The following is a 27,731-nucleotide window of genomic DNA, read 5'->3' on the forward strand; positions in this document are numbered from 1 at the left end:
CAAATCTCAAAATAACAGCATAATGTATACCTGTGGTGGGTTCATTTTGATATTTCGCAAAACTAATACAATTTTGTAAAGTTTAAAAATAAAATAAAGTTAAAAACAAAAACAAAAACAAAATAACAGCATATAAGTACCATGACTTTTATTTGAAAGACAAAATTAAAGGAAAGAATAAAGAAAACATGTATCTCCTTTAATCTTCAACTTTCTAGTTTCAGATCAGATCAGATCAGATCAGTCATTCAGTCGTGTCTGACTCTTTGCGACCCTATGAATCACAGCACGCCAGGCCTCCCTGTCCATCACCAACTCCCGGAGTTCACTGAGACTCACGTCCATCGAGTCAGTGATGCCATCCAGCCATCTCATCCTCTGTCGTCCCCTTCTCCTCCTGCCCCCAATCCCTCCCAGCATCAGAGTCTTTTCCAATGAGTCAACTCTTCGCATGAGGTGGCCAAAGTACTGGAGTTTCAGCTTTAGCATCATTCCTTCCAAAGAAATCCCAGGGCTGATCTCCTTCACAATGGACTGGTTGGATCTCCTTGCAGTCCGAGGGACTCTCAAGAGTCTTCTCCAACACCACAGTTCAAAAGCATCAATTCTTTGGCGCTCAGCCTTCTTCACAGTCCAACTCTCACATCCATACATGACCACAGGAAAAACCATAGCCTTGACTAGATGGACCTTTGTTGGCAAAGTAATGTCTCTGCTTTTGAATATGCTATCTAGGTTGGTCATAACTTTCCTTCCAAGAAGTAAGCGTCTTTTAATTTCATGGCTACAGTCACCATCTGCAGTGATTTTGGAGCCCCCAAAAATAAAGTCTGACACTGTTTCCACTGTTTCCCCATCTATTTCCCATGAAGTGATGGAACCGGATGCCATGATCTTCATTTTCTGAATGTTGAGCTTTAAGCCAACTTTTTCACTCTCCACTTTGACTTTCATCAAGAGGCTTTTTAGTTCCTCTTCACTTTCTGTCATAAGGGTGGTGTCATCTGCATATCTGAGATTATTGATATTTCTCCATGCAGTCTTGATTCCAGCTTGTGTTTCTTCCAGTCCAGCGTTTCTCATGATGTACTGTGCATATAAGTTAAATAAGCAGGGTGACAATATACAGCCTTGACGAACTCCTTTTCCTATTTGGAACCAGTCTGTTGTTCCATGTCCAGTTCTAACTGTTGCTTCCTGACCTGCATACAGGTTTCTCAAGAGGCAGGTCAGGTGGTCTGGTATTCCCATCTCTTGAAGAATTGTCCACAGTTTATTGTGATCCACACAGTCAAAGGCTTTGGCATAGTCAATAAAGCAGAAATAGATGTTTTTCTGGAACTCTCTTGCTTTTTCCATGATCCAGCGGATGTTGGCAATTTGATCTCTGGTTCCTCTGCCTTTTCTAAAACCAGCTTAAACCACAGTAAAACAGTTAAAGAATCTATGGATTTGGAAACTTTATTTCCCAGTTTTTAGGGAATGACTAAGCCATGGCACCCTGGCAATCTTGCATAACCGCACAGGCCACACATATGCAAAGTTTAACTGCAGTGGCTATAAGTGTTGCCAGAAAGTTCTGTGATCCTCCCATAACATGAGAGCATGGAGTTTCAGGAAAAACTGCAACAAGAACATTTCTCATTTGCCTCTCTATCTTCGCTGAGAGGCTGTCAGCAGACAGTTTCCCATTGACTCTGCGTAGCCCCCTCCAGCATAGAGTTACAGGCTAGAAAACTGCTTAACTGCAGCATGAAACAAACTGACTGTCAGCAACTGGTGTCCTCCCATGCATGGTGCAGTCTTCTGGTCCCTTTTGTTTTGGCATCACTCAGCATAAGGGGCATGGAGATCTGCCTCTCTGGTAACTTTTGCTTTCCCTGTTTATGTAAGTAATGAGATCTCCGAATGAAAAATGGGCTCAATGTTTCTTTCCTGGCTGAATCTTTCTGCCTTACCTTTCCACAGCTGTAGGTGGTAAACCTTGGAGACTTTTATCTTTGCTTTTCCTCTGACTTTTAGCATAGTTAGCACTATACATCATATCACAGTTATTCTTTGCACAAGCTATCACCTGTCATTTTCCCTTAGGATACACACAGTTGGCAACAGAAATGGCAATAGCTTCTCTCAGCATTAAACTATGGCTTAACTTCCCCAGAATCTTTGAAGAATCTCTTTTGAATAGGCGAGCTTAGGGTGCAGCATAGAGTAAAGTGAATGGAGGACTTTTAAAATCAATTGAAATATTCTCAAAATTGATTTTTAGGGAAAATTACAACTCAGAACTAGCAGGAATGGGAGAATTTTATTCAGATATAATATCACTAATCTCAACTACTGCAAAAGGACATTTTCATGACTATTATAAAAAACTCATGTACTTAAATTTAACTGAAAAGAGAATATTTGACCTTGACATCTTTTTCTGGGTGTTTTTCAAACTCTGTGTTAGGATGCCTGTGATTTAGGATTTTTGTAGATATTCACAAATTCATTACTAGATAAAGCCATACGTTCAAATAAAATTTATAATGTTTCAGACTTTGTTTTAGGTTTGGGGGGATAATTAGAAAAAAAAAAACAAAAAAACACACTATTCCTGAACTCCTGGATCTTTCATTTTATATGACATGGCAGACATTAATTATGTCATAATAAAATAAATGTGAAAACAAAGTATGTATGTGCTATGAAGTGATATAAGGGCGTGTAATAGAGAGTGTGATACAGTCTGAAGGGTCAGAGGAAGTGATATGTTAGGTAGGATATGGAGGATGAGAGTGAGTTAGGTAGGATTTGCATGGGATGAAAGAAGGCATCCAAGCACTCTAGTATGAGGACTTCTGACGATTTTAAATAATCTATCAAAGGCCAATGGTGTTGAAGCTTAGAGAGCAAAGGTGTTAGTGACACAAGATGTGGTTAAGAGCCAGCCATGAAAGGCCATGTGGGCTATGTTGAGATATTTGGTCTATATCACAATGGTGATGGGAAGCTACTAGAATATTTTAAGCCAAAGAGTTGGAGAAGGCAATGGCACCCCACTCCAGTACTCTTGCCTGGAAAATCCCATGGACAGAGGAGCCTGGTAGGCTACAGTCCATGGGGTTGCGAAGAGTCGGACATGACTGAATGACTTCACTTTCACTTTTCACTTCCATGTGTTGGAGAAAGAAAAGGCAACTCACTCCAGTATTCTTGCCTGGAGAATCCCAGGGATGGGGGAGCCTGGCGGGCTGCCATCTATGGGGTTGCACAGAGCCGGACATGACTGAAGTGACTTAGCAGCAGCAGCAGCAGCAAGCCAAAGAGTAACATGACCAAATTTACATTAAAAACATTATTGCTAGTCTCATATAAAGGATGGACTGCAGAGAATCCTTTTAGGAATAGATTGTAGCAGGCCAGGTTAAAGGTGATCATTTCAGTTCAGTTGCTCAGTTGTGTCTGATTCTTTGCAACCCCATGAACTGCAGCACACCAGGCCTCCCTGTCCATCACCAACTCCTGGAGTTTACGCAAACTCATGTCCATTGAATTGGTGATGCCATCCAACCATCTCATCCTCTGTCATGCCCTTCTCCTCCTGCCCTCAATTGTTCCCAGCATCAGCATTTTTTCAAATGAGTCAGCTCTTCGCATCAGGTGACCAAAGTACTGGAGTTTCAGCTTGAACATTGGTCCTTCCAATGAACACCCAGGAATGATCTCCTTTAGGATAGACTGGTGGGATCTCCTTGCAGTCCAAGGGACTCTCAAGAGTATTCTCCAAAACCATAGTTCAAAAGCATCAATTCTTCGGCACTCAGCTTTCTTTATAGTCCAACTCTCACATCCATACATGACTACTGGGAAAACCATAGCCTTGACTCGATGGATCTTTGCTGGCAAAGTAATGTCTCTGCTTTTTAATATGCTGTCTAGGTTGGTCATACCTTTCCTTCCAAGGAGTAAGCATCTTTTAATTTCATGGCCACAATAACCATCTGCAGTGATTTTGGAGCCCCCCAAAATAAAGTTTCCACTGTTTCCCCATCTATTTCCCATGAAGTGATGGGACCGATGCCATGATTTTAGTTTTCTGAATGTGGAGCTTTAAGCCAACTTTTTCACTCTCCTCTTTCACTTTCATCAAGAAGCTCTTTAGTTCTTCTTTGCTTTCTGCCATAAGAGTGGTGTCATCTGCATATCTGAAGCTATTGATATTTCTCCCAGCAATCCCACTTATTCTTCTTCCAGCCCAGCGTTTCTCATTATATACTCTGCATAAAAGTTAAATAAGCACAGTGACAATATACAACAGTGACATAATCCTTTTCCTATTCGGGACCAGTCTGTTGTTCCATGTCCAGTTCTAACTGTTGCTTCCTAACCTGCATAGAGGTTTCTCAAGAGGCAGGTCAGGTGGTCTGGTATTCCCATCTCTTTCAGAAGTTTCCACAGTTTATTGTGATCCACATAGTCAAAGGCTTTGGCATAGTCAATAAAGCAGAAATAGATGCTCTTTCTGGAACTCTCTTGCTTTTTTGATGATCCAGCAGATGTTGGCAATTTGGTCTCTGGTTCCTCTGCCTTTTCTAAACCCAGCTTGAACATCAGGAAGTTCACGGTTCATGTACTGCTGAAGCCTGGATTGGAGAATTTTGAGCATTACTTTACTAGCATGTGAGATGAGTGCAATTGTGCAGTAGTTTGTGCATTCTTTGGCATTGCCTTTCTTAGGGATTGGCATGAAAACTGACCTTTTCAAGTCCTGTGGCCACTGCTGAGTTTTCCAAATTTGCTCACATATTGAGTGCAGCACTTTCACAGCATCATCTTTTAGGATTTGAAATAGCTCAACTGGAATTCCATCACCTCCACTAGCTTTGTTCGTAGTGATGCTTCCTAAGGCCCACTTGACTTCACATTCCAGGATGTCTGGCTCTAGGTGAGTGATCACACCATCGTGATTATCTGGGTCATGAAGATCTGTTTTGTACAGTTCTTCTGTGTATTCTTGTCACCTCTTATTAATATCTTCTGCTTCTGTTAGGTCCGTACCATTTCTGTCCTTTATTGAGCCCATCTTTGCATGAAATGTTCCCTTGGTATCTCTAATTTTCTTGAAGAGACCTCTAGTCTTTCCCATTCTATTGTTTTCCTCTCTTTGCATTGATGACTGAGGAAGGCTTTCTTATCTCTCCTTGTTATTCTTTGGAACTCTGCATTCAAATGGGTATATCTTTCCTTTTCTCCCTTGCTTTTTGCTTCTATTCCTTTCATAGCTATTTGTAAGGCCTCCTCAGACAGCCATTTTGCTTTTTTACATTTCTTTATCTTGGGGATGGTCTTGATCCCTGTCTCCTCTAAAATGTCATGAACCTCTGTCCATAGTTCATCAGGCACTCTATCTATCAGATCCAGTCCCTTAAATCTATTTCTCACTTCCACTGTATAATCATAAAGGATTTGATTTAGGTCATACCTGAATGGTCTAGTGGTTTTCCCTACTTTCTTCAATTTAAGTCTGAATTTGGCAATAAGGAGTTCATGATCTGAGCCATAGTCAGCTCCGGATCTTGTTTTTGCTTACTGTATAGACCTTCTCCATCTTTGACTGCAAAGAATACAATCAATCTGACTTCAGTGTTGGCCATCTGGTGATGTCCATGTATAGAGTCTTCTCTTGTGTTGTTGGAAGAGGGTGTTTGCTGTGACCAGTGTGTTCATTCTCTTGGCAAAACTCTATTAGCCTTTGCCCTGCTGCATTCTGTACTCCAAGGCCAAATTTGCCTGTTATTCCAGGTGTTTCTTGACTTCCTACTTTTGCATTCCAGTCCCCTCTAATGAAAAGGACATCTTTTTTGGGTGTTAGTTCTAAAAGGCCTGGTAGGTCGTCATAGAACCATTCAACTGTTCAACTTTTTAAAGGTACATTAGATTAGCTTGAAAGAGGTAGATAAAGGAAAGGATGCCAAATTTAAGATATACTGTGTAAAATCAGTAAGCCTAGGTAATGGATTGGCTCTCTGTGGAAGATGATGAAAAAAGGAGTTCAAGAATGACCATAACCTATGGGACTTCCATGGTGGTCCAGTGGATAAGAATCTGCATTGCAATGCAGGGAATGCAGGCTCAATTCCTGGTCAGGGAACTAAGATTGTACATGTCATGGAGCAACTCTGTCTGCATGCTGCAACTACTAAGCCCATGTGCCCTAGAGCCTGTGTTCCCTAATAAAAGAGGCCACGACAATGAGAAGCCTGTGCACCACAACTTAGAGAGTAGCTCCTGCTCGCTGCAAGAGAAAGCTGTAGAGAAAGCTCAGGCACCACAACAAAGACCCAGCACAGTCAAAAATAAATAAATAAAAAGAATGATCATAATCTAAATAACATGCACTTAGTAAATAAATTTATGGAACTATACTTAACTTTTATGAAACATTTACAAATATAGTATCCTTTTTGTGAAGCCCATGGCTGGTTGTAGAACCATCAAGATTTTGAGCTTGTCTTGAGTATAGATATTCCTTTTATAAAGTTTGTAGACATATTTAAGCATGTAAATGACCAGGGCCTTCCTAAGTGTGTTAGAAAGTTCAGAATCAAGTTGGTTGTTGATTTCAGGTATATGTCTTATGTCTCCAGACATGTGTATCATAATTATGGACTTTATCTTAATTGTCTTACCATTTATTTTATTTTTCTTCCAATTGCCTCCCCCTCATTTAAAAAAAAAAGTCTCCTTGATATTACATGTACCTCATCAACTACTTCAACTTGGCTTTTGGAAGAGATGGGGAATAAATATATGACACATCAATGTCAGTGCCCAGATGGCTCAATGAGAATAATGAGGAAAAAAGAAACAGAATGGTTTTCTAAAAGTATACTTTCACTTTTATGACAGTCAGTGTATGATTATAGCTAAATAAAGTCATCAAGTTAGATGCAGAAATGTTTGCTTATATGCTGGTATAGCCATTTAATCTTTTCTATATAAATTATATCTCAGGGAATTTAAATCCACAACTGGCAGAAAAAACTATTATTAATCATGATTTAGACAGATTCTAAATAGGATGTGGTACAACATAGATAATTATGTAATATATGATAATGATAAACCTACAGATTTTTTAAATAAAATATTTTCTGTACCCTCTGTGTAAAAACCGAAGCTTTGAAATTAGTCTAGCTAAAAAGTTATTTTAAAAAACACCTAAAAATGGCATTGAAACCTACAAACTGAAATGCACCTGCAGAAGTGAATATCTGGTTTTCATATACATTGTGAATGAAGCATTACATTTTCTGTTTCATTTTCCCCCATTTTCCTCTCATTTTATACACACATGATAAATAAAACAACTATCAAATTACATCTTTATTATGCATTTGCTTGTGTGACACTCTGCCAGATTATAAACTTTTGTGAGTAGTTTTGATATATTTTCATCTATGAATCATAGTACTTCAAATTTAGAGGAGGGATGCAAATACTTACTGTCTGCTTCCTACAAGTCCCAGTTACAGTACTAGGTGTTGCCCCTATATAACTACATTTATTACTGAACACTATAGGCAAATATTCTGATCTCCATTTTCCAAATAAGAAAAATCAAGCTTGATATAAAATCTGTATGTGTCACTATTTAAGCCCAGTATTTAATTGTTAAATGACATGATAAAAGGGTTCTAGGCCACACTGACATCTGAAACTCAGATTCACTCTCTTTCTCTAAGATAAACCTCATTAAGATTAAAATAAAGATTTTTTTTAAGCTACTAGTTGAAGGAAACCATTGATGAGAATCAGCATAGAGGCTAATAAAAGAAACAAAGCTGCCTATAGACTCATAGAGAAGCCATTTCCAGAAATACCTATGTAAATGGAGGGCAAAATGAGTTTCAGACAACCTTACTCTTCCAAAGGTCAGTGTATGATATCAGGCAACCGGACATAAAAGCAAAATTGCTTTTACCCTAAAATGAAGTTGGCCAATTGACAAACGTGTCCATATACAGAATCACAATTTACTTTTCTATTGCCATATTATTACATATAAATGAATAAACAAGTATCACAAGTCATTATAATAAATCCTTCAACATGAAACACGAGACCAAGATAAAAAAACATACCAAATGATCTCAACGAAAATAAAAATAATATAGGTAATAGATGAGAACATAAAAGTCAGAATGTAAAAGTCAGAGACATTTATGAAGATATTGTAACTCCAATTTAACAATGGGATGCTATGAAATAGATACCCAATGAAAAACAAAGTGTTCTTACATATATATATATATATATATATATATATATATATATGGAATTATCTATCTACCTACCTATTTGCCTATCTCCTAAAGGAAACAGTTAGAAATGAAGGCATGTTGATCAAGAGAGAAAAAACAGTGAGCTGAAAAATGAGTGATGAGATAGGATACATAGAGAATCCAGTCAACAGCATCCAAGAACCAAAGGCTGGAAAATGAGAACAGAGAAAATGGAGAAGAGAAAATGATGAAAAGTAATTTAAGTGAATTTTCCAAAGCTTATTAAAAAAAAAACAACCTCATAATTAAAGGACTCACTGTGCTCCCAGTCAGTGAATAAAAGATCCTTTTTGATTCATTCTGGAACAATATCAGAACACAATGGAAGATCCTAAAAATGTCCAGGGGTGTGGGAAAGCAGAATTATAGTAGAAATTACAGTATCACAAAAACTGAATACTATGAGGCAAGTGGAACAATTATCTCAACCTATAAGGAAAAACTCTTTCATCTTAGAAAAATACATGATGCAAAATTTAAATCAAGTGTAAGGATAGTCAAAAAACATGCTTAAAAATCAAAAATTTGGCAAATTTACCTCTCCTATACTTTTTATTAGATGGTTTCATAAAGGAAGTTTTTTTTAGTAAAGAAGTGAGTACACTAAGAAAGAGAAATATAATTAGTTTCTATCCAAAGAGAAATATAGAGTGTCCAATACTGACAGCTTTTCAGTAGGTCTGGAAAGCAATCAGTCCAAATAAGAACAAAAGGTAACATGCTCTAGAATGTGATACACTTGAAGGAAAGGTTTTACATATTTCTTTAGAATTTATTAATTTTTCTCAACTTAAAAGGGAGTCAACAGATACTTTGTATCTACTAATGGTATACAAGGGAAATATTTACAAAACACATTTTTAGTCTTGGAACAGTAATGAATAACAGATAAAAATAGTGATGTTTAGTGGGAGGGTGATACATCTAGAGGGGTAAGTAAGCAACATCATCAAATATTTTGTCAATATTATGCCATATGTCAAGACACTATTTCTGAGATTGATAAAACAAAAATATTGGCAGGATATACAGATTATTTATATTTACGGAGGTAACCATTGGAAGAATTAAAATTAGACACAGCTGAAAGAGTTAAAAGTAGGCACTCAAGAAGTGCATCTCTAGAGATGGGAATATCAGGCGAGAAGGACTTCTTTGCATGTTAAACTTCCCTGCATAGTTGAATTGTTAAAGCAGGTGCAAGTTAAATTTTGATTTAAAAAGATAAAGAAATTGACAACAAGAATATATGTACCTGTCAAATATGGTCAAAATATTGATGCAATTATATGTTATGGATCTGTAGGATTTCTTACAAACAGTTAAAGCTATATTTTCTTTGAATACCAAGGGCTTTGTATGAATATGATATACACAAACACACACACATGGTATGTACAGGTGTCAGTTAAAAAGAGTCTTAACTCTGGGTTTAGATTGGCTGGTTTTGAGCTCTATTTCACAATTTCAGAACAGGGAAAATTGGGTAAGTAATTTAATGTCTTTATGCCCAATGTCTTCTTTTGTAAAAGGAGGACACTAATATGGTTGCCAGGATGATTAGATATGAAAAGGTACTAAAAGTGTATATTTTATAGGTTTTGTACATAGCAAATATTTAACAGATATTAAGTACTTTAACATTTGCATTTATAATGCATTTATTTTGTAAATATTTAATTATGCATATACTATAATATTCATATAAAAATACTAGAAAGAAATCAACTAATAAATATGTTTATCAGATGGAATTCTAGGTAATTTTTGTGTTTTTTTAAATACTTTTCTGTAACAAATTTTCAGCAATGGAGACATACAGACTTCATATTTATATTCATATTTATATGAAAACTATAAATGCTAATTAAACTAACAAGACATATGGTCTTGGGAATTCCATAGCAGTTCAGTGGTGATTTCACTGTTTTGACCTAAGTTTGATCCCTCGTCAGGGAATGAGGATACTGTAAGCTGTATAGCAAAGCCAAAAAAAATGGTCTTAACCTAAAACATCATAGGTCTACTGTGGTTGTTTGAAAGAATTTTCACATACTGAGAGCTTTGAAACATTGGAACAGGCTATTAGGTTTATGAAAGAACAAAGGGTGGGGTAGGGTGGGGACCTTAATTCTTTTCACTTATTATTCACTTATTTGAAGAAGGGAGTGATAACCCACTCCATTATTCTTGCCTGGAGAATCCCATGGACAGAGGAGCCTGGCGGGCTACAGTCAATGGGGTTGCAAGAGTCGGACACGACTTAGCGACCAAACCACCACCACTGCTCACTTATTAGCATCTTATTTGCAGGGCAGAGAATAGATCTCAATCATCAAAGTATTGAGGGAAGACAAATGGTACTTTGATAATGTCCAAAAGAACTACTATTACTAACATTGTGTTTTATAACAGATATATAAGAAGTATAATTTGGAAGATGAGTGGGATGTTTTTACAAGCAGCTTTATTCTGGGATTTGATTTATAATATAGATACAGGTAAGTGGAGAAATGTTTTTCTCATATTTAATTCAAATTGGATGTAGTCCCAATGATGAATAGTCATATTTTATAAATTATATACTCCTTTAGCATGGAGCAGCAACTTAAGAAAACTAACAGGGGCTGATGACATCAGCCAAGGGCAGTATAGCAACTGGATTTCTTTGCATTTTAATACAGTTAAAACTGGCTCCCCGTTCCAATTATTTCTGTGTTTAACACACTAGAATAAAGACTATAATGTGAAAAATATTTCAAGTTAATATATAGTTCAAAAACCAAAAAGATAACCAAAAGGATAATTAGTAGTTATAATCTGTTGCTTTGCACAAGGAAAAAAATAATTGAATATAAAGGCAATGACTAAAATTCAGGACTGGTTAAAGTCCATTAGTGGTTATTATATTTGTCAACCCCTGTGATACTGATACAGCTATTCTCACATCATCCTAGTATTATATTAATATAATAAGAGTATCTGCCATCATTAACACTTATCGGCATATGAATTAGGATTTGTTGATCCAAGAGGAGTCATATATTATGCTCATTTAATTTCTTAAGACTATTCTCTGAGTTTTATTTGTTCCTTATTTTGGGGAATGGACTAGTAGTAGAAACATTAAACAAGTATCATGTGAATAGAATCAAGTAAAAATGAGACTTTTCAGACTTTCACCACAATGTGGGAGAGTGTATGCATGTCTGCATACAACAAACATTGATATACAATGATTATAAAGGGATAGAAAAAAATGACAACACTGGGGGTATCTTTGAGGTAAAATTACTAGCTTTTACTTTTATTTTTCTTCATATTTTCATAGTTTCTAAATTTTTTACAATGAGCAGATAGTGCTTCTATAATTAGAAACAACTAAATATATATTTAGCACACACTGGTTCCAATTTCCTATAGGAAACAGAATTGTAGTACATAAAGAACTTTAAAGAGTTATTTTCTATGGACCATATGCATACAAAATAAACTAAAATAAACACATACATATAAAGCAGCTCCTTTATATTGTTAGAATTGTTTTCATAAAATTGTTGAGAAATCTCACTAACATATAAATAATTTGTCTATATCAGCAATGGTGATCTTTTCATTACATACACATAGCTATTAAAAATAAATCCAGACCATTCTTTTGTAATTATAATGCACATTAAATCTCTAGTGTTGATGTATTCAATGAAGCAAAATTAAAAGAAAAAAACAACACACTTACTTTGCAGAAATTGTCACAGTGTTCCCTGCTTGGGAGAGGGAAAAGTCACTGGCATCTCTTCCGACAATTGTAGCACTGTAAACTAAGCTTTTCACGCTTGGATTTTTCAGTTGAATCTATGTTGAAGAAGAGAGTATAAATGAGATCATGAATTTTAAAGATATAGAACTTAATATTTCTTATTTTTATCAAAGAGAATCATATATTTTTATCATGAAAATACTTACCCTAGTGTAGTAGCTGGAAGAAAGCAGTTTGTATTTAAAGACTCTGTGTGTGTGTGTGTGTGTGTGTTTGTGCGTGTCTGTGTCTTCTTTTCTTCAGAAGGAGGCAAAGAGAAGACGCTATCAGACAAGGAAATGACAGATGTAAAAACACCTGATCATCAAAGATTTGAAATCCAAAGTTAGCAACTTGGATTTTAATCTCATTGCAAAGGGAAACCTTTAAAGAATTTTAAACAGATTCCAATTTACAAAAGGTTACTCTGGCTGCTCAGTGTGGAAAGTGTTGTAAGGAGTAGAATCAGAAATCCAGGCTGAAAACAATGGTGGCCTCATCTAGAAGTGGTAGTAGAGTTAGGGGTTGGCTTCCCCTTCCTTCCTGATGTCAAGATACAGAGAATATTTGAGAATGAGCTACTTCATTTTTAGAGAGCATTTCATGAGAAATGTGAGTATATAAGTATTTATGCAGAATACAATGGGGATTTTAAAATATACACATTAGAAAGACACAAAGTTATAGAAAGTATAGACCCAGAGGAAAGAAAATATCTGAGAGAGGTGGATGTTTGGCCAAATTAGAGTACAGAAAGGGCAATGGCACTTAGGCAGGAACTATAGTAAGGAACTATAGTCATAGTTCAGGAACATAGTCAGAGATAGAATATGGCAGACATCTGTTCAAAGATTAAATTAACTACTTTTATATTTCAATAAGAACTTTTGTAACCAGCAGGACAAACATGTTGAGTTTCTACCCTCAGTTTACCCCTAAATTTGGGGCTTTCATGTTGATAACCTGCTTACAGATCTCAGTAACAATGGAGGCAAGACTACTCTAGTGTCCTATTTTTGTATGTATGTATGTGTGCATTTAAAGTATTAACTAACAGATCTAGTGATTTTAAGTCACAGGGAGCTAATTTCCATTTTCTGGAAGGAAATGTTGAAAATAATAGTAGATTCACTATGAACTATTATTGGTTTATAGTCCTGGAACTTACATAATCATCCTTGAGATCTTAAGGTAGCTACTCATTCTTGTTATGTCACTCTGCTTATTTAACTTCTATGCAGAGTACATCATGAGAAACACTGGGCTGGAGGAAGCACAAGCTGGAATCAAGATTGCTGGGAGAAATATCAATAACCTCAGATATGCAGATGACACCACCCTTATGGCAGAAAGTGAAGAACTACAGAGCCTCTTGATGAAAGTGAAAGAGGAGAGTGAAAAGTTGGCTTAAGACTCAACATTCAGAAAACTAAGATCATGGCATCTGGTCCCATCACTTCATGGCAAATAGATGGGGAAACAGTGGAAACAGTGGCTGACTTTATTATTTTGGGGCTCGAAAATCACTGCAGATGGTGACTGAAACCATGAAATTAAAAGACACTAGCTCCTTGGAAGAAAAGTTATGACCAACCTAGACAACATATTAAAAAGCAGAGACATTACTTTGTCAACAAAGGTCCATCTAGTCAAAGCTTTAGTTTTTCCAGTAGTCATGTATGGATGTATAGAAAGTATAGACCCAGAGGAAAGAAAATATCTGAGAGAGGTGGATGTTTGGCCAAATTAGAGTACAGAAAGGGCAATGGCACTTAGGCAGGAACTATAGTTGGACTATAAAGATGCTTTTGAACTGTGGTGTTGGAGAAGACTCTTGAGAGTCCCTTGTACTGCACGAGATCTAACCAGTCCATCCTAAAGGGAAACAGTTCTGAATATTTTGGAAGGACTGATGCTGAAGCTGAAACTCCAATATTTTCGCCACCTGATGGGAAGAACTGACTCATTTGAAAGGACCCTGATGCTGGGAAAGATTGATGGCGGGAGGAGAAGGGGACGACAGAGGATGAGATGGTTGGATGGCATCACCGGCTCAATGGACATGAGTTTGAGTAAGCTCTGGGAGTTTGTGATGGACAGGGAGGCCTGGTGTGCTGCAGTCCATGGGGTCACAAAGAGTCGGACATGGCTGAGCGACTGAACTGAACTGATACAACAAATATATAATATAATCACATATATATATATATATACCACATATATGACATACACACATATATATACATACAAACATGTATATATAAATACATTTATATAAAAATAAGTAAGTAAATAAATGATGCAAAAATATTGGGCCCATCTGTGGTCAGATTATTCCACCCAACTCAAGAATTTCATGTAGGGGTCATGTTAATGGTAGGGAGAAGAAAAAGCTGATCAAGGAAAGAAACCAAGCTTGGACTCTCAATTCTCCTTTTGCAATGATAGCTATTATTTAACTATTGTGTTTCTGTGTAAATTTTGTTTCAGAAAGGGAAAAAAAATAGTTCAATTACTTTTAAAAGTATCTCAGAAAATCACTGAACTTGACATTTTTTCACCGATCGTTGTATTGTTTCATGGTCCCAGTATTCTGTTTCTATTTGTGATATATAGCTACAAAATATACTTTTTCAATTATAGTAGCCATTTCTTGAGAATTTTCTTTATACTGGGAGGTCAAAAATGTTGACAACAATGACATTTCACTACTTAGGCACTGCCATTTATAGTGTTGATGCATATGGGCGAACTACGCCATAGATTCTCAGCAATTTCCAGATGAGTGATTTTCTTGAATGAAATTTAGAATCAAAGCTTGTTGTAATTGATGTTCTATTTTGCATTTTTATTCAATTTTTATTGTTTCCTTCAAAAGATGTTCCTTACATTTCTGAAAAATAAAAGCTCTATGTACAATCTCATCTATAAGCTTAAAGTGAGAATATTATTCCCAATAAGGAGTTAAATATGAAAAGAAATTGTTTCCATTTTAATGATTTAATCTGATTTTTAACATCACAAATAGAATCTATGTTGACAAATCAGGTTTTTCAACATAATCAAATGACATAAAGAAATTCAAACGTGTACAGAATTAGAAAACCATTGATAATACTCAAATGAATTAAATCACTGTTTAAATCTAATTCAGACCCCTCCTATCTTCTGCAGGCTTAAGCAAAGCATTTATAACTTTTTAGAAATTAAAGTCCACCCCACTGTAATTACAGCTCTAGGCCAGTTAGTACACAAGGCCCTTAAATATCATCACACTTAGTGAATTACTGTAGTGAATACTGTTGAAAAAGTTCTCTGAAGAGTTTCTTATTTCTTTTTCCAACAAAAACAGGAATAAATTTTTTAAAAAATAAGATCATATATCAATGTTTGCTAATAGAAAATCAGGAGGAATGGCTTTCCTTTTCCTAAATTGAGCTCTTTACACTGAGACAAGTATCTGAGTTTTTTCTGCTTTTTAACTGAATCCTTATTAACCATCACTCATACAGTCAGAGAGTACATTGTTATTTTCTCAAAAAGGATACATCTACAAATCACCAGGACATAACTTTTGAAGACCACATATGGACATGTTTTGCATTGAAAGTATAAAATGAACACACCCCACCCCCACCTCCAAACTGGGAAGATCTCCTAGGGGACGAAATGGAAATCTATTCCAGTATTCTTGCCAGAAAAATCCTATGGAGAGAGGAGCCTGGAGGGCTACAGTCCATGGGGTTGCAAGAGTCACACATGACTGAGTGACTAAACAACAACAACAAAAACTTAATGTGAAGAGGAATACATAAAACAGCCTGAGGAAAAGGAATAGAAATGATCTGACCAAAGAGATAAATTAACTTTTGTACACAGTAAGATTCTAACAGCCTATACTGTGCAGAGAAAGAAAAAAGGAGATTTCATGAAATGTTCAACCATGAAACTAATAGAAGGAAGTGTCTTGGACAAATATAAGAAATAAAACTATATGTTAGAAAATATTTCACAAGTATTCATATGAAACATATTGTTTGAAAACCACAGTTAGGTTGATGATCACTGGCAATATGTTTCTCAATCAAAGAAAACACTCGCAAAACATGGACATGTTTATATAGATTCGTTATGGTCACAGGACTTAAAATTTCATTTTCAATTTTTCCTACATATTAAAAAAAAATCACTGTTATGCAATTAGTAGCTCCAGCATATATACAATCTTTTAGTCTGAACTGAACTGAACTGGCATTAATGGTGACCCTGATCAGGAATGCTTTCATTATTACTTCCCTTTCCATATCCTTATTTTGAACACAATCCATCTGGATACGTGCATGCTGTTCTCAGTTGCTCAGCTGTTTCCGACTCTTTGTGACCCCATGGACTGTAGTCTGCCAGGCTCGTCTGTCCATGGGATTTTCCAAGCAAGAATACTGGTCTGGGTTGCCATTTCCTCCTGCAGGGGATCTTCAAGATCCAGACAGACCTGTGTCTCTTATGTCTCCTGCATTGGTAGGCGGATTCATTACTACTGTGCCACCTAGGAAACCCATCCTTACTTGAACAAAATCCGTCTGGATGTGTAAGGTTCCCTAAAGGAATGCCACGCATACTCTGATACATTTCTACTTATATCATCAAGTTCTCTTGTACATGAAATGGATCTCGACTTTCCTAAAAGATTTGCCCTTCAAAGTGCTTAACTTTCATTTTCTATCTCCCCATTCCATTCTTCAGATGAATAAAAGAACCATTAGTTCATTGCAAGTAGTGATTACTATTAAGGAAAAAACCTCCCTTTCACTCTGCTATACCTTTGGTTTAGAAGGAAAAACATTTGTTAAGGCTTATTTTATCATACTGATACATTTGTTCATTTTGGGTTGGGAGAGAAATATCTAAAACCCACATAAGTGTTTAATTCCACATATATTTTGATCTCAAAGATACCCTTACCTCTCTAAACACTGTGTCATGTAGAGTACAATGAAAGGGCACCACTTTCTTGGGGAGATATGTAGGAAGTCTTTCATACATGTAGACACAAAACATGAGCATCAGGATTGGATTGGGATCACAGATGTCAGTAGCCTAGTTCCAAAGAAGAGAATTATAAATTACAGGATATACAAATAAAATATATTAAAAGAGCTAAAACCCAGTACATCAACCATTGAATTACTTAAAACATCTTAAAATGCTATTGATTGACAATGACACTGAAATGTTGCTATGAGCAAACAAAATATTGCTGTGAATCAGAATAGCTTGACCTATGCGTTAGAGGTTGAATTAGATATATCATAAATATAAGAATGACCTCACAGCCTCAAAGACTCCATAAAAGCTAGTCAGAATAATACTAGAGGTCAGAAGAATATTATGCACGAGAAATATGGACAAATGTGATTACAATATCATCCATGACTTAAAGTGTATAATGCAGTAAAAGATAATAGAAGTAGACAAACTACTGAAGTAAAAGACGGCAAGAGGTTTTTTTTGACAAAAGCCCAAAGGAAGAGGTAACACATGAGATGGCCTTGAAGAATACTTGAAGGGTTTTAAATAGGTTGGTGTCTGGAGTGAGGAAAAGGTATATCCTATCAGAAAAGTAAAGAAATCTCAGGCAAGGATATAGGGAGTATAGTATTGATTTGGGAAAGAAAAAGCACAATGTGAATCACACACAAGATCAGAAGGGACAAGTGGTAGAAGAAGACAAAGGAGTGCAACAGTCACATAGAGGAGGGTGTGGATACCAGGAAGAGGGACTTGATTTCGGAACAAGAAATAACACAAGAGCAACAATTCATGCAGATCAGGTGGGTCGGGGGGAGGTGGCTGGAGAAGTTCTTATCCTAGAACAAATCACAGTATGGCAGAAAATGTAATTACACTGATAAACGAGATAAATTAGAGATGGTTGTTGGCCAATATCTGAGATAAAATCTAGAATTATAGAGGAATAACAGCAGGGATGATCAACATAGCCAGAATGGGCACTGAGCCCAAAATGTCAAGTCAGGAGCAGAGGAGGAAGGATTATTTCTATCAGTATATGTTGTGCCTATGATCTCCTAGAAAAAGGCAGAGGTAGTGGGGAAGAATTATTCATAGCAATAAAGTACTGGGATTGGTCTGAGGCAAAGACTCAAAGACATAAAACACCACTGACACACAAGCATCTCTGTCATTGTCAGTCAACAGGGACCTCTCTGCACTTTCATAAACTGGAGATCTACTGTGATTTAATGGTGCACATTCAAGTTAGCAACTGAAAATGATCTGGGCCTGGCCTGGAAATGCAAATAGTGCCAGAACTCAGGATACCAATGGTTATCTGGAACTAAAGCACTTGACTCTGAAATCTGGCAGCAGTTATAAGAAACTACTGAGACCCCATTGATCATCTGCTAGTACACATTCCCAAATACAGTCTTTCCTTCCTCTGGAAGAACAGAAAGGTTTATTCTTTCTTGTTTTGTCAATAAGCAGTAAGGCTAACCAATAAAGGTAACTGGGAAGGGGATTATTAGGGGAAAAAAGTAGAAGAAGTTGCTAGTCTTGGCAGAGTAGAAAGCTGCTAGTGAGTATGATGTGAGAAAAACTGAGACATATATCAGGACCCCAAAGTTTCTCATCAGTATTGTGACATCTCACATGTCTTCACTGAAGACATATATTCACTCACATATATTAGTCACTTCACTCACATATATTAGTCAACATATACAGGATCATCATTCAACATAAGAACAAACTAAAAAATGGAATACAGAGTTTAATTTCCACAAAGTGAAGGATATATCCCTGCATGATGGGCCAGCCTCTGGGTGTGATCCAAAGAGAGCTCTCTATGGTGATGGGAAATGTATTCATTGGAGAAGGCAATGGCAACCCACTCCAGTACTCTTGCCTGGAAAATCCCATGGATGGAGGAGCCTGGTGGGCTGCAGTCCATGGGGTCGCTAAGAGTCGGACACGACTGAGCCACTTCTCTTTCACTTTTCACTTTCATGGATTGGAGGAGGAAATGGCAACCCACTCCAGTGTTCTTGCCTGGAGAATCCCAGGGACGGGGGAGCCTGGTGGGCTGCCGTCTATGGGGTCGCACAGAGTCGGACACGACTGAAGTGACTTAGCAGCAGTAGCAGTGGCAGGATACTCTGGGCCCCAAGTCTGAGGTCCGTAAAACTCTTTTGAATACTATTTTAGTGACTACAGCATAAAATATACAGGTAGCAATATAAAACTATTCCAAAAGTACATCTTTGAAAAATATGTAATAGGGCAGTATTTTGGAAATGAAAAAAAAAATGTTTATCTTAACTGAAAAAATTTGATAATTAGAGTATTAGAGTGAAAAACTAGAGAAAAGATCACTCAGCTTTATGATAAAGTTCAATGAAAATAATCTAAAGAAATCACATTTTAGTCAATTCTAGGCTTAAAAAGCCAAATGTCAAAATAAGTTATGTTTATTTAAAACAAGATTTTCATGTGAAATATATTTCAAAGATATAATCATTACTGTCTCTACACAGTTCTAACCTAGAAGAACTTTACTTACATTTATCCATTTTTCTCCTGATAATATTTTCCTACTGAACTAACAAAAGACAGGGAATTTTTGTAATGCCATAATAGAGGAAAATGGTGTAGTAAAAATCTAGTAAACTAAACTCACATCCTGCTACCACAAAGTACCATGATCTTTACGAAATCAACTGGCTTCCCTAGGTCTCAGTGTCTGCATCAGTAACAAGAAGAGATGACATGGTCCTGGAGCTTCATGGTGGATTCAATTTGCTCTGATGTCAAGATATTCCAGCTTCCAAACTAGATACCAATCAAAACTAGTAGTACCCAAAGACATACCATAATCTGACACAGAACACTACTGACTGCCTTCCCAACAGCATTTTTCTCCCTTCTTTATCAAGAATTCAAATTTTTGTGGCTCTTCCATTACTTTTATCAAACACTCGTTTAACTACAAGCATGAGATGCAATTATGGTCAATGATATGCAATGGGATGTATGCTGTGGGACCACTGGGAAAGTTTACCTAAAGGAAAATGAGAAGCACAAGAAGTGGTACTGTTCAACCAGACCCAAGAATAGCTGCATAATGGTGTTATGTAAGAATTTCAGTAGGAACTTTATAGTTATTAGTGCACATGCTTAAAACAAAGCCAACAGGCTAAGAAGAACTGAGCAAAAATGAATCTTTGATAATTTTGTTGATGAAATGAATAAATATTCCTATAATATTTTACTGTCTGATTCATCTTACATAAAATATAGAATTTATTTTTAAAATACTTTTATTCATGAATTGTTATTAAGACTGAAAGCATCCAAGTTGACATAAAGAAACAAAATTTTTCAGAGAAGTTAGATATCTATTCACCCTTAGCTTCCATCATTACTCAGTGAATTATATGTAGCAGAATCTAAGTATTAGCTATACCTATCTATCTATCTATATATAAATATCTCCATGTCTCTACATGAGGGAATAAAAATACATTCTATGCTGAGTTCAAATAAATTGCACAATAGCTTTGCTCTAAAAGGGAGGATATGTAATAATAGTTACATTCCAGATGCTAGGATTCCACATGATATAACACTGGCACAGAACTTATTGAACTGACTCAACAGTTGCAAAGAACGACATAATAAATAGAAAACTCAAACATTAATAAATAAGTCCAGTGGTAAGTTTCACAGTATTCAAATGTGAACCAGTGCTAATCATTAGTATTAATTCACTATGGTTAAGTTAATTTAAATGTGATTTTTTTTGAACTTTGACATTTGATGCAGTGGGTAAATTCAGGCTGATAAAAAGTTAGGGAATTGGAGCTGACTGGTAAAATCTTGGTAATTATCAGCTAAGTTAATTGCTAATTTCTCCATTCATCAAATCTTAGACATCTTCTCTACATTTTTATGTAGTAGATACTCAAATCTTAGGATCTATTTTTTGCTACACAATAAAATAAACATTTTGAGTCAATTTATCTGAGAGGGTAAAAAAGCAAAGGAGAGAATCACAATGCAAGATGAATTATATTTTCTAAACAAGGATATTTTAAGTTTCCTATAAACCCTTATCAAATTCTCAAAGGTCACCTTAAACACCAAATGCCCCATGCAACTCTTGCTGGTTCCCTTTTCAGAATGATTTCTTTCCCCTTTGATTCCCACAGTACACAGTTTCTATGTCTTCCTGGCATGCACTGGCCGCTTTGTACTGGATCTTTTCATATACAAGTCACTATTAGTCATTAACATATTTGAAGGCATGAGTGTGGTTTTACCACATCTGTATCACTTGCAGGTCTATCCAGCATATTTTATGGAGGAGATTCAATCAGTCAAACTGACAGGAACTGTAATATTTTTATTTTTTCACAATAAAGCATTTAGAGTTTATCCTTAAAAGTCTTATAAAAGAACTCTCTGACCAAAATGCCTGATTACAGTATCTCCTTATAGCTCTATCAATATAACAGATAAATTTCAGACCTGATACAAAGGGATTTTAACATGTAAATGACTTTAATACAAGGAAAAAGCAAGCCATTATGAAGCATCATTTCTTTGGCAGGTGCAAGGAAGCACTTTGTACCAAGCTACGTGTGGACACTGGTATCATCAATCTCTCTGAGTCACAGAATGGAAAACTCAGAGTTTGTTGTAATGGTCCTTTTGTGTCCTTTTGTGGCTGGTCACCAGGTCTGGAAAACCTCACAATGTCTCCTCTATCAGTTTATTATTTAAGCCGCCATTAAAATGAACTGAGTAGAGAAAATATTTTGCTACTTGACCAAGTTAAATGGCATTTTTTGGTTCTGTGTTCCCTGTCTCCAGTCCCTTTCCTTTCAGTTCATCCTCACCATTGTTGTAAGAGTAATCACATTTATTCCCATGACACCAACACAGTAAACTCCTAAATTGTTATCCTGACATCCAAGATCCCAATATATGCCTATATCTATTTTTTCAATCCCAAACTTCAACTAAGTCAGGCTATTCACATAATTTCCTTAATGTATGCCATTTGTCTACATTTTATAGTCTGCTTATGCCTCTGAATGAACACCTTTCTCTCTTACCACTACCAACTCAAATCCATTCAAGACCCAAAATAAGTCTTGCTTTCTTCACAGTCTTTGGTGGATTAATCTGGATCACACTGATCTCTTCTTTTATCTGAATTCTTATTCTATTATTTTCCTACATTGTCAATTAAATTAGTGGAATGTCATTTATTATTGAACTTGCATATATCTTGTCAATTCAATGAGTTTGTATATTCTTAGAAGTCACAAATCATTTATTATACTGCTTCATTACTCTGAAGTAACAAAGGGCTCAGAAAATGATAAGCAGATAATGTTTTTTATTGTCGCCATAGAGAACAATGAGAAAGGCCAGATGGAATTGTAACTTAGAGGTCTAAACATAATAAAAAGCTACATTGACACTGTGACTTCTACATTAATATTTATTTTAAGACTAAGGTGAAAATTTTTCTTTTTGCTACTAAATAGGAAAACAATATAACATCTATATTCATATTCAAATAATCTGTTCTTTAATTCTTGGGGCTCAGATAATATTAAGAAAGCACTGCTGTGACTTGAAAACTAGAACTACTTACTTATTATGCAGTCAGATATACATAATTATACCCATTAAAAAGTATCCAGTAGATTTCTATGAAGTCATAGTTCAATTTTCACATTTTAGCAATATTCCATGAAAAGACTGTTTCAATTTAGAGTTAAAATATATGAACAAAGGAATATTATAAAGGAGTCAATTAACATTTTTCCAAAGAAGATGTAAAATGGCCAACAGATATGTAAAAGCCTGTTTAACATCACTAACCACCAGGGAAATGTAAATCAAAGTCACAAGGAGACATCACCTCACACCTGTTAGATCGGCTATTATTGAAAAGACAAGAGATGTCAAAGGTTGGTAAGGGTGTGGAGAAAACGGATCACGTGCACACTGTTGGTGGGAATGGGAACTGGTGCAGCCACTATGGAAAACAGTATGTTGGTTCCCCCCCAAAAATTAAAAATAGAACTACTATGTGGTCTGGCAATCCCACTTTTGGGTATATATCCAAAGGAAATAAAATCAGTTACATCACAGCTATCTCTTATTCTACATACAACTGCACTATTATTCACAAAAGCCAAAAAATAGGATCAACGTAAGTATCTCTCGACGGATGAATGGATAAATAAAGTGTGGTATATTCTTACAATGGAATAGTATTTAACAATAAAAAAGAAGGAAATCCTGCCACTTGTGACAATATGAATGAACCTGGAGGACATTATGATACCTGAAGCAAGCCAGACACACAAAGATAAATATTTGTATGATTTCAACTATGAGTGAAGTGAGTGAAGTCGCTCAGTCGTGTCTGACTCTTTGCAACCCCATGGACTGTAGTCTATCAGGCTCCTCCGTCCATGGGATTTTCCAGGCATAGTACTGGAGTGGGTTGCCATTTCCTTCTCCAGGGTATCTTCCTGACCCAGGGATCGAACCCGGATCTCCCTCATTGTAGACAGACGCTTTACCATCTAAGGCACCAGGGAAGTCCTTAGATTTCAACTATATGTGGAATTAAAAAGGCATGCTCAAAGAACCAGAGAATTAAATGGTAGTAGCCAGGGGATGGAGATAGGGGAAATGGGGAGATGCTAGTCAAAGGGTACAAATCATTATTTATAGGATGACTGACTTCTGGGGAGGTAGTGTAAAGTATGGTCATTATAGTTAGTGATATATTGGACTGTGTACTTGAAATTTGCTAAGAGAGTAGATCTTAAGCATTCTCATCACAAAAAACAGGTAACTATGCCTGGTGGGCTACAGTCTATAGGGTTGCAAAGAGTTGGACACGACTGAAGCAATTTAGCACACAACATGTGTGAGATGGTTGATACTGATGTGTTAATTCACTTGATCATGATAATCATTTCACATGGTAAACATATATTAAATTATCACCCTGTACATCCTAAAAAATAGCATTGTACAAGCTAAGTATACACAGGTTTTATTTACCAATCATACCTTAAAAAATTGGAAAAAATAAGGAATTAATAAAATATTTATAGAATATGTGATTTTAAGGCACCCACCTGTATATCCATGTCAAAGCCAATTTCATGAAGAACATTCACAACAATCAGGCAATTGTGGAGATACTGTTCAGAACTTTTTGGTTGTGTGTACATGTTTATGAAATGAGACTCAATCTGAAAAAGATAACAATCAAAATTTTTATTAATAGAATAAAAATAACTGCTTTTTAATTGTTCTCTGTAGTTCAGTAAACAATCATTTCAATACTAACATTAATCAATAGGTTATTATAATCAAAATAAAAGAATAAATAAAAAGGGAATGCTAGCCATTCAGATGTAGGTTCAGTTCAGTTCAGTTCAGTCGCTCAGTCGTGTCCCACTCTTTGTGACCCCATGGACTGCAGCACGCCAGGCTTCCCTGTCCATCACCAACTCCCAGAGTTTACTCAAACTCATGTCCATTGAGTCAGTGATGCCATCCAACCATCTCATCCTCTGTCGTCCCCTTCTCCTCCCATCTTCAATCTTTCCCAGCATCAGGGTCTTTTCAAATGAGTCAGTTCTTCCCATCAGGTGGCCAAAGTATTGTATGATATAAAATTAAAACATTTAACAGAATCAGTTTGCAGAAAATGTTTCAAATTTTAATTTCTAAGTTATTTAAATAAAAGAAGACCACTCTGCATAAAAAAGACTTACCAAAAATGGACAATAGGCTCCCAATACTGTTGCAAAAACAAGGCCGTCTAAAAGGTCTTTGTCAAAATTTACTATCCATCTCTCAGGGGGAATAACACCTGTTCCAAAAAAGAGAGAGAGTAAATATAATAACAGTTTTACTTTTTTAAAAATACCTCTTATGGAAATTTGAGCAAGAGTCAAAGAAAGATTTGCCTTTGCTTAGAAAAGAAAAAGCATTATATTTCGGAAAAAGAAAAAAAAAAAACAAAACTAACCTCAGAAGCTTAGTAATATGAAATGTGTCTATAAGGTATTACAGGCAACTGCAGACTGTCCTTTATTTCCACTGGAATCACTTTGAATAATGTACTACCATGAAATAATGGAAGAAAAATCTGACATTTCAAAATTACGTACTGTGCAGTTCAAATGTTTGATCATCAACTTGGGTAAGGTGGCTCAGAAGGCATGAGGTTTCCAGTAACTCTAAAGTTTTAGTGCCAGTTTCACTATTTGTTGCAGAAATTCCTTCACATGTAGGGTAAGTATGTGAAAGGGTTTGGGAATTTATGGCTTAAAGAAACTAGAAATAATCTATAAAAGATAATACAAGATGGAAGAATAATAAAAGGAATTTTCAGTTACAGAGATGACTACTACGCTGACACAAGGGGAAAAAAAGTGAAAGTAAAATCTGGATATTTAGTAAGAAAAAACAAGCAACAACAAACAAACCTGTCCTATATTAGGGAAGAATGAAAGGTGATTTAAACATCAGAAATTACTGACATGATGAATGTGACATTTCCTTTTCCAAAATGTTTCCAAAAGGGCCTAGTAGAACCATCTCTTAATGGTTTGAGATGATTTATTAACTGAAAACAAGAGGAAAAATTGGTGATCTTCATAAATCCCCTCGAATCCCTTGATTCTCATTTTCTGTGAAGGATAAACCATGATGGGATATGTTCATGACATGTATATAACTTCACAAAGTTGGACTCTTTTACATCTGGAAGACTTAGTTTTCTCGGGAAGGAACCACAGATGTCCTGCATACTTCGCAGAAACAGTGCCCAGTACTTTTTCATCTGAGATTATACAACAATGAACATTTCTTTAGGATTTCTACAGCATATTATTGCAAAATCAGTCTAGCAAACAAAGGTCACTAGGAATTTTCAACTAACATACAGCAAACAATATTTTGCACTATATTTTTCAAATGATTTTTTTTTCCTGACAGAAAGCTATAAATAGTTGTATGTCTGATATAAGATGTGACACAACCAAAGTAATTATTTGTAAATGTACTTTTCTAGTTGGCTGAGTAATTATAACCTAAATGTACTTCTCAATTTCTATCTGCCACTCACAGCTTTTAACAAAAACAAAGGGTCTCATTTTTGTAGCCAAAATTCATTTTTTCTACAAATTAGAAACAACAATTCTAACTTTAATCTGAAAAACACAATTTATTAGCTTATAGTGAAACAGTCAGTTGGCAATGGGTATATAGACTGTGTCCTCTAAACATCCCATCCTTATCAGAGAAGGGATAGACATTTCCTTGAGAGAGTTTAACATCTTATCATGAAAGATTACACTCACAAGAGGAAAACAACTAATTAAAAATTTCCTAACTAGAAGTTAATGAACAGAACCTAAGCATTATATTGTTACATCCAATTCCACCAACTACAATTGAGCACCACTGGATTTGTGATGACCATCCCCCTTTGCTTATTTCTAACTTCTTTTTTCAACAGTGAAAAACCCATCTCTCACTATTTAAAAGAAATTCACTTATTTGTTCAGCCACAGTAAACAAAAAACTACTTTCAGAATTGCAAATCTGTCCCCTGTAAGAAACCACAGGTACATGCATAGGTATAGATCTACTGGTCTTTTAGTTCTACACTATGCAATCATGGTATGGTAAGTCAGCTCCTTTCTCCTCCATTACATTCAGTGAGGCTGCCAAACATCTGTAAGGCAGTTAGATTCATTTCGCACAGTCTGCATTCCATCCTGAATTACTAATTTATCTGTTCATTGATTAAAAATATATATATATATATATATGTATACACACACACACACATTCACTCTTTGTGGATTTTGACAGAGTCTTAGGATTTTGAAAGATACATTATCATGTACTCAACACCACATTTCCATACAGAAAAGTTTTATCACTCCCAGAATTCATATGGGCATTTTAGAGCCAACTTATCGATAATCTACCAAAAAAAAAAGTGTGGCAGGATTTTCACTGGGGTTACATTGAATCTATAGATCATTTTGACCTCTCAACAATATGATATTCACTAATTATAAGATCAGTTGCATATAATAATTATCAGACCAGCCACTTGAGGTTGAGATAATATATACAATACTTGGGAGAACCTCCATATAAGTGTATCATTAAACTAGAAAGAAAGTAAAGGCTCTTTACTATGGAGAAGATTGATTAAAAATAAAAGAAGGCCTAAGAAAACAATATCAACTGTAAGAAAAAGTAATTATAGCAGTTACATACAAGGGAAAAGACACAAATAATAATATTATGTTAATATATTTAAAAATTTTAGATGATATTAATTTAATTAAATGAGTTATAAAATCTCAATGGAAGATAGAAAATAATAATCTTATTACAATTACAGAACTGATTAAGTTCTTTAATCATTTCTTTTATAATTAATAGGCCTAGATGGTTTTACCAGTAAATTCTGCAAAATTTAGGAACTAAGCAATTTCACCAATATAGAAACT

At 35.7% G+C, this 27,731-nt stretch overlaps 1 protein-coding gene across 4 annotated transcripts in view; it reads right to left on the reverse strand.

Moving 5' to 3' along the window:
- CFAP47 (cilia and flagella associated protein 47) overlaps positions 1 to 27,731 on the reverse strand; it is a 485,875-nt gene that overhangs the window by 256,635 nt on the left and 201,509 nt on the right. For all 4 annotated transcript variants that reach the window (XM_061410459.1, XM_061410458.1, XM_061410460.1 and 1 more), the window contains 4 exons: positions 24,969 to 25,066; positions 24,324 to 24,440; positions 17,095 to 17,229; positions 12,073 to 12,188 (listed from right to left, as the gene is read on the reverse strand). In XM_061410459.1, the coding sequence (XP_061266443.1) occupies positions 12,073 to 12,188; positions 17,095 to 17,229; positions 24,324 to 24,440; positions 24,969 to 25,066 (466 nt within the window). The remainder of the gene's footprint in view (positions 1 to 12,072; positions 12,189 to 17,094; positions 17,230 to 24,323; positions 24,441 to 24,968; positions 25,067 to 27,731) is intronic.

The sequence above is a fragment of the Bos javanicus genome, chromosome X (genome assembly GCF_032452875.1).
Source record: "Bos javanicus breed banteng chromosome X, ARS-OSU_banteng_1.0, whole genome shotgun sequence".
Classification (NCBI taxonomy): Eukaryota; Metazoa; Chordata; class Mammalia; order Artiodactyla; family Bovidae; genus Bos; species Bos javanicus.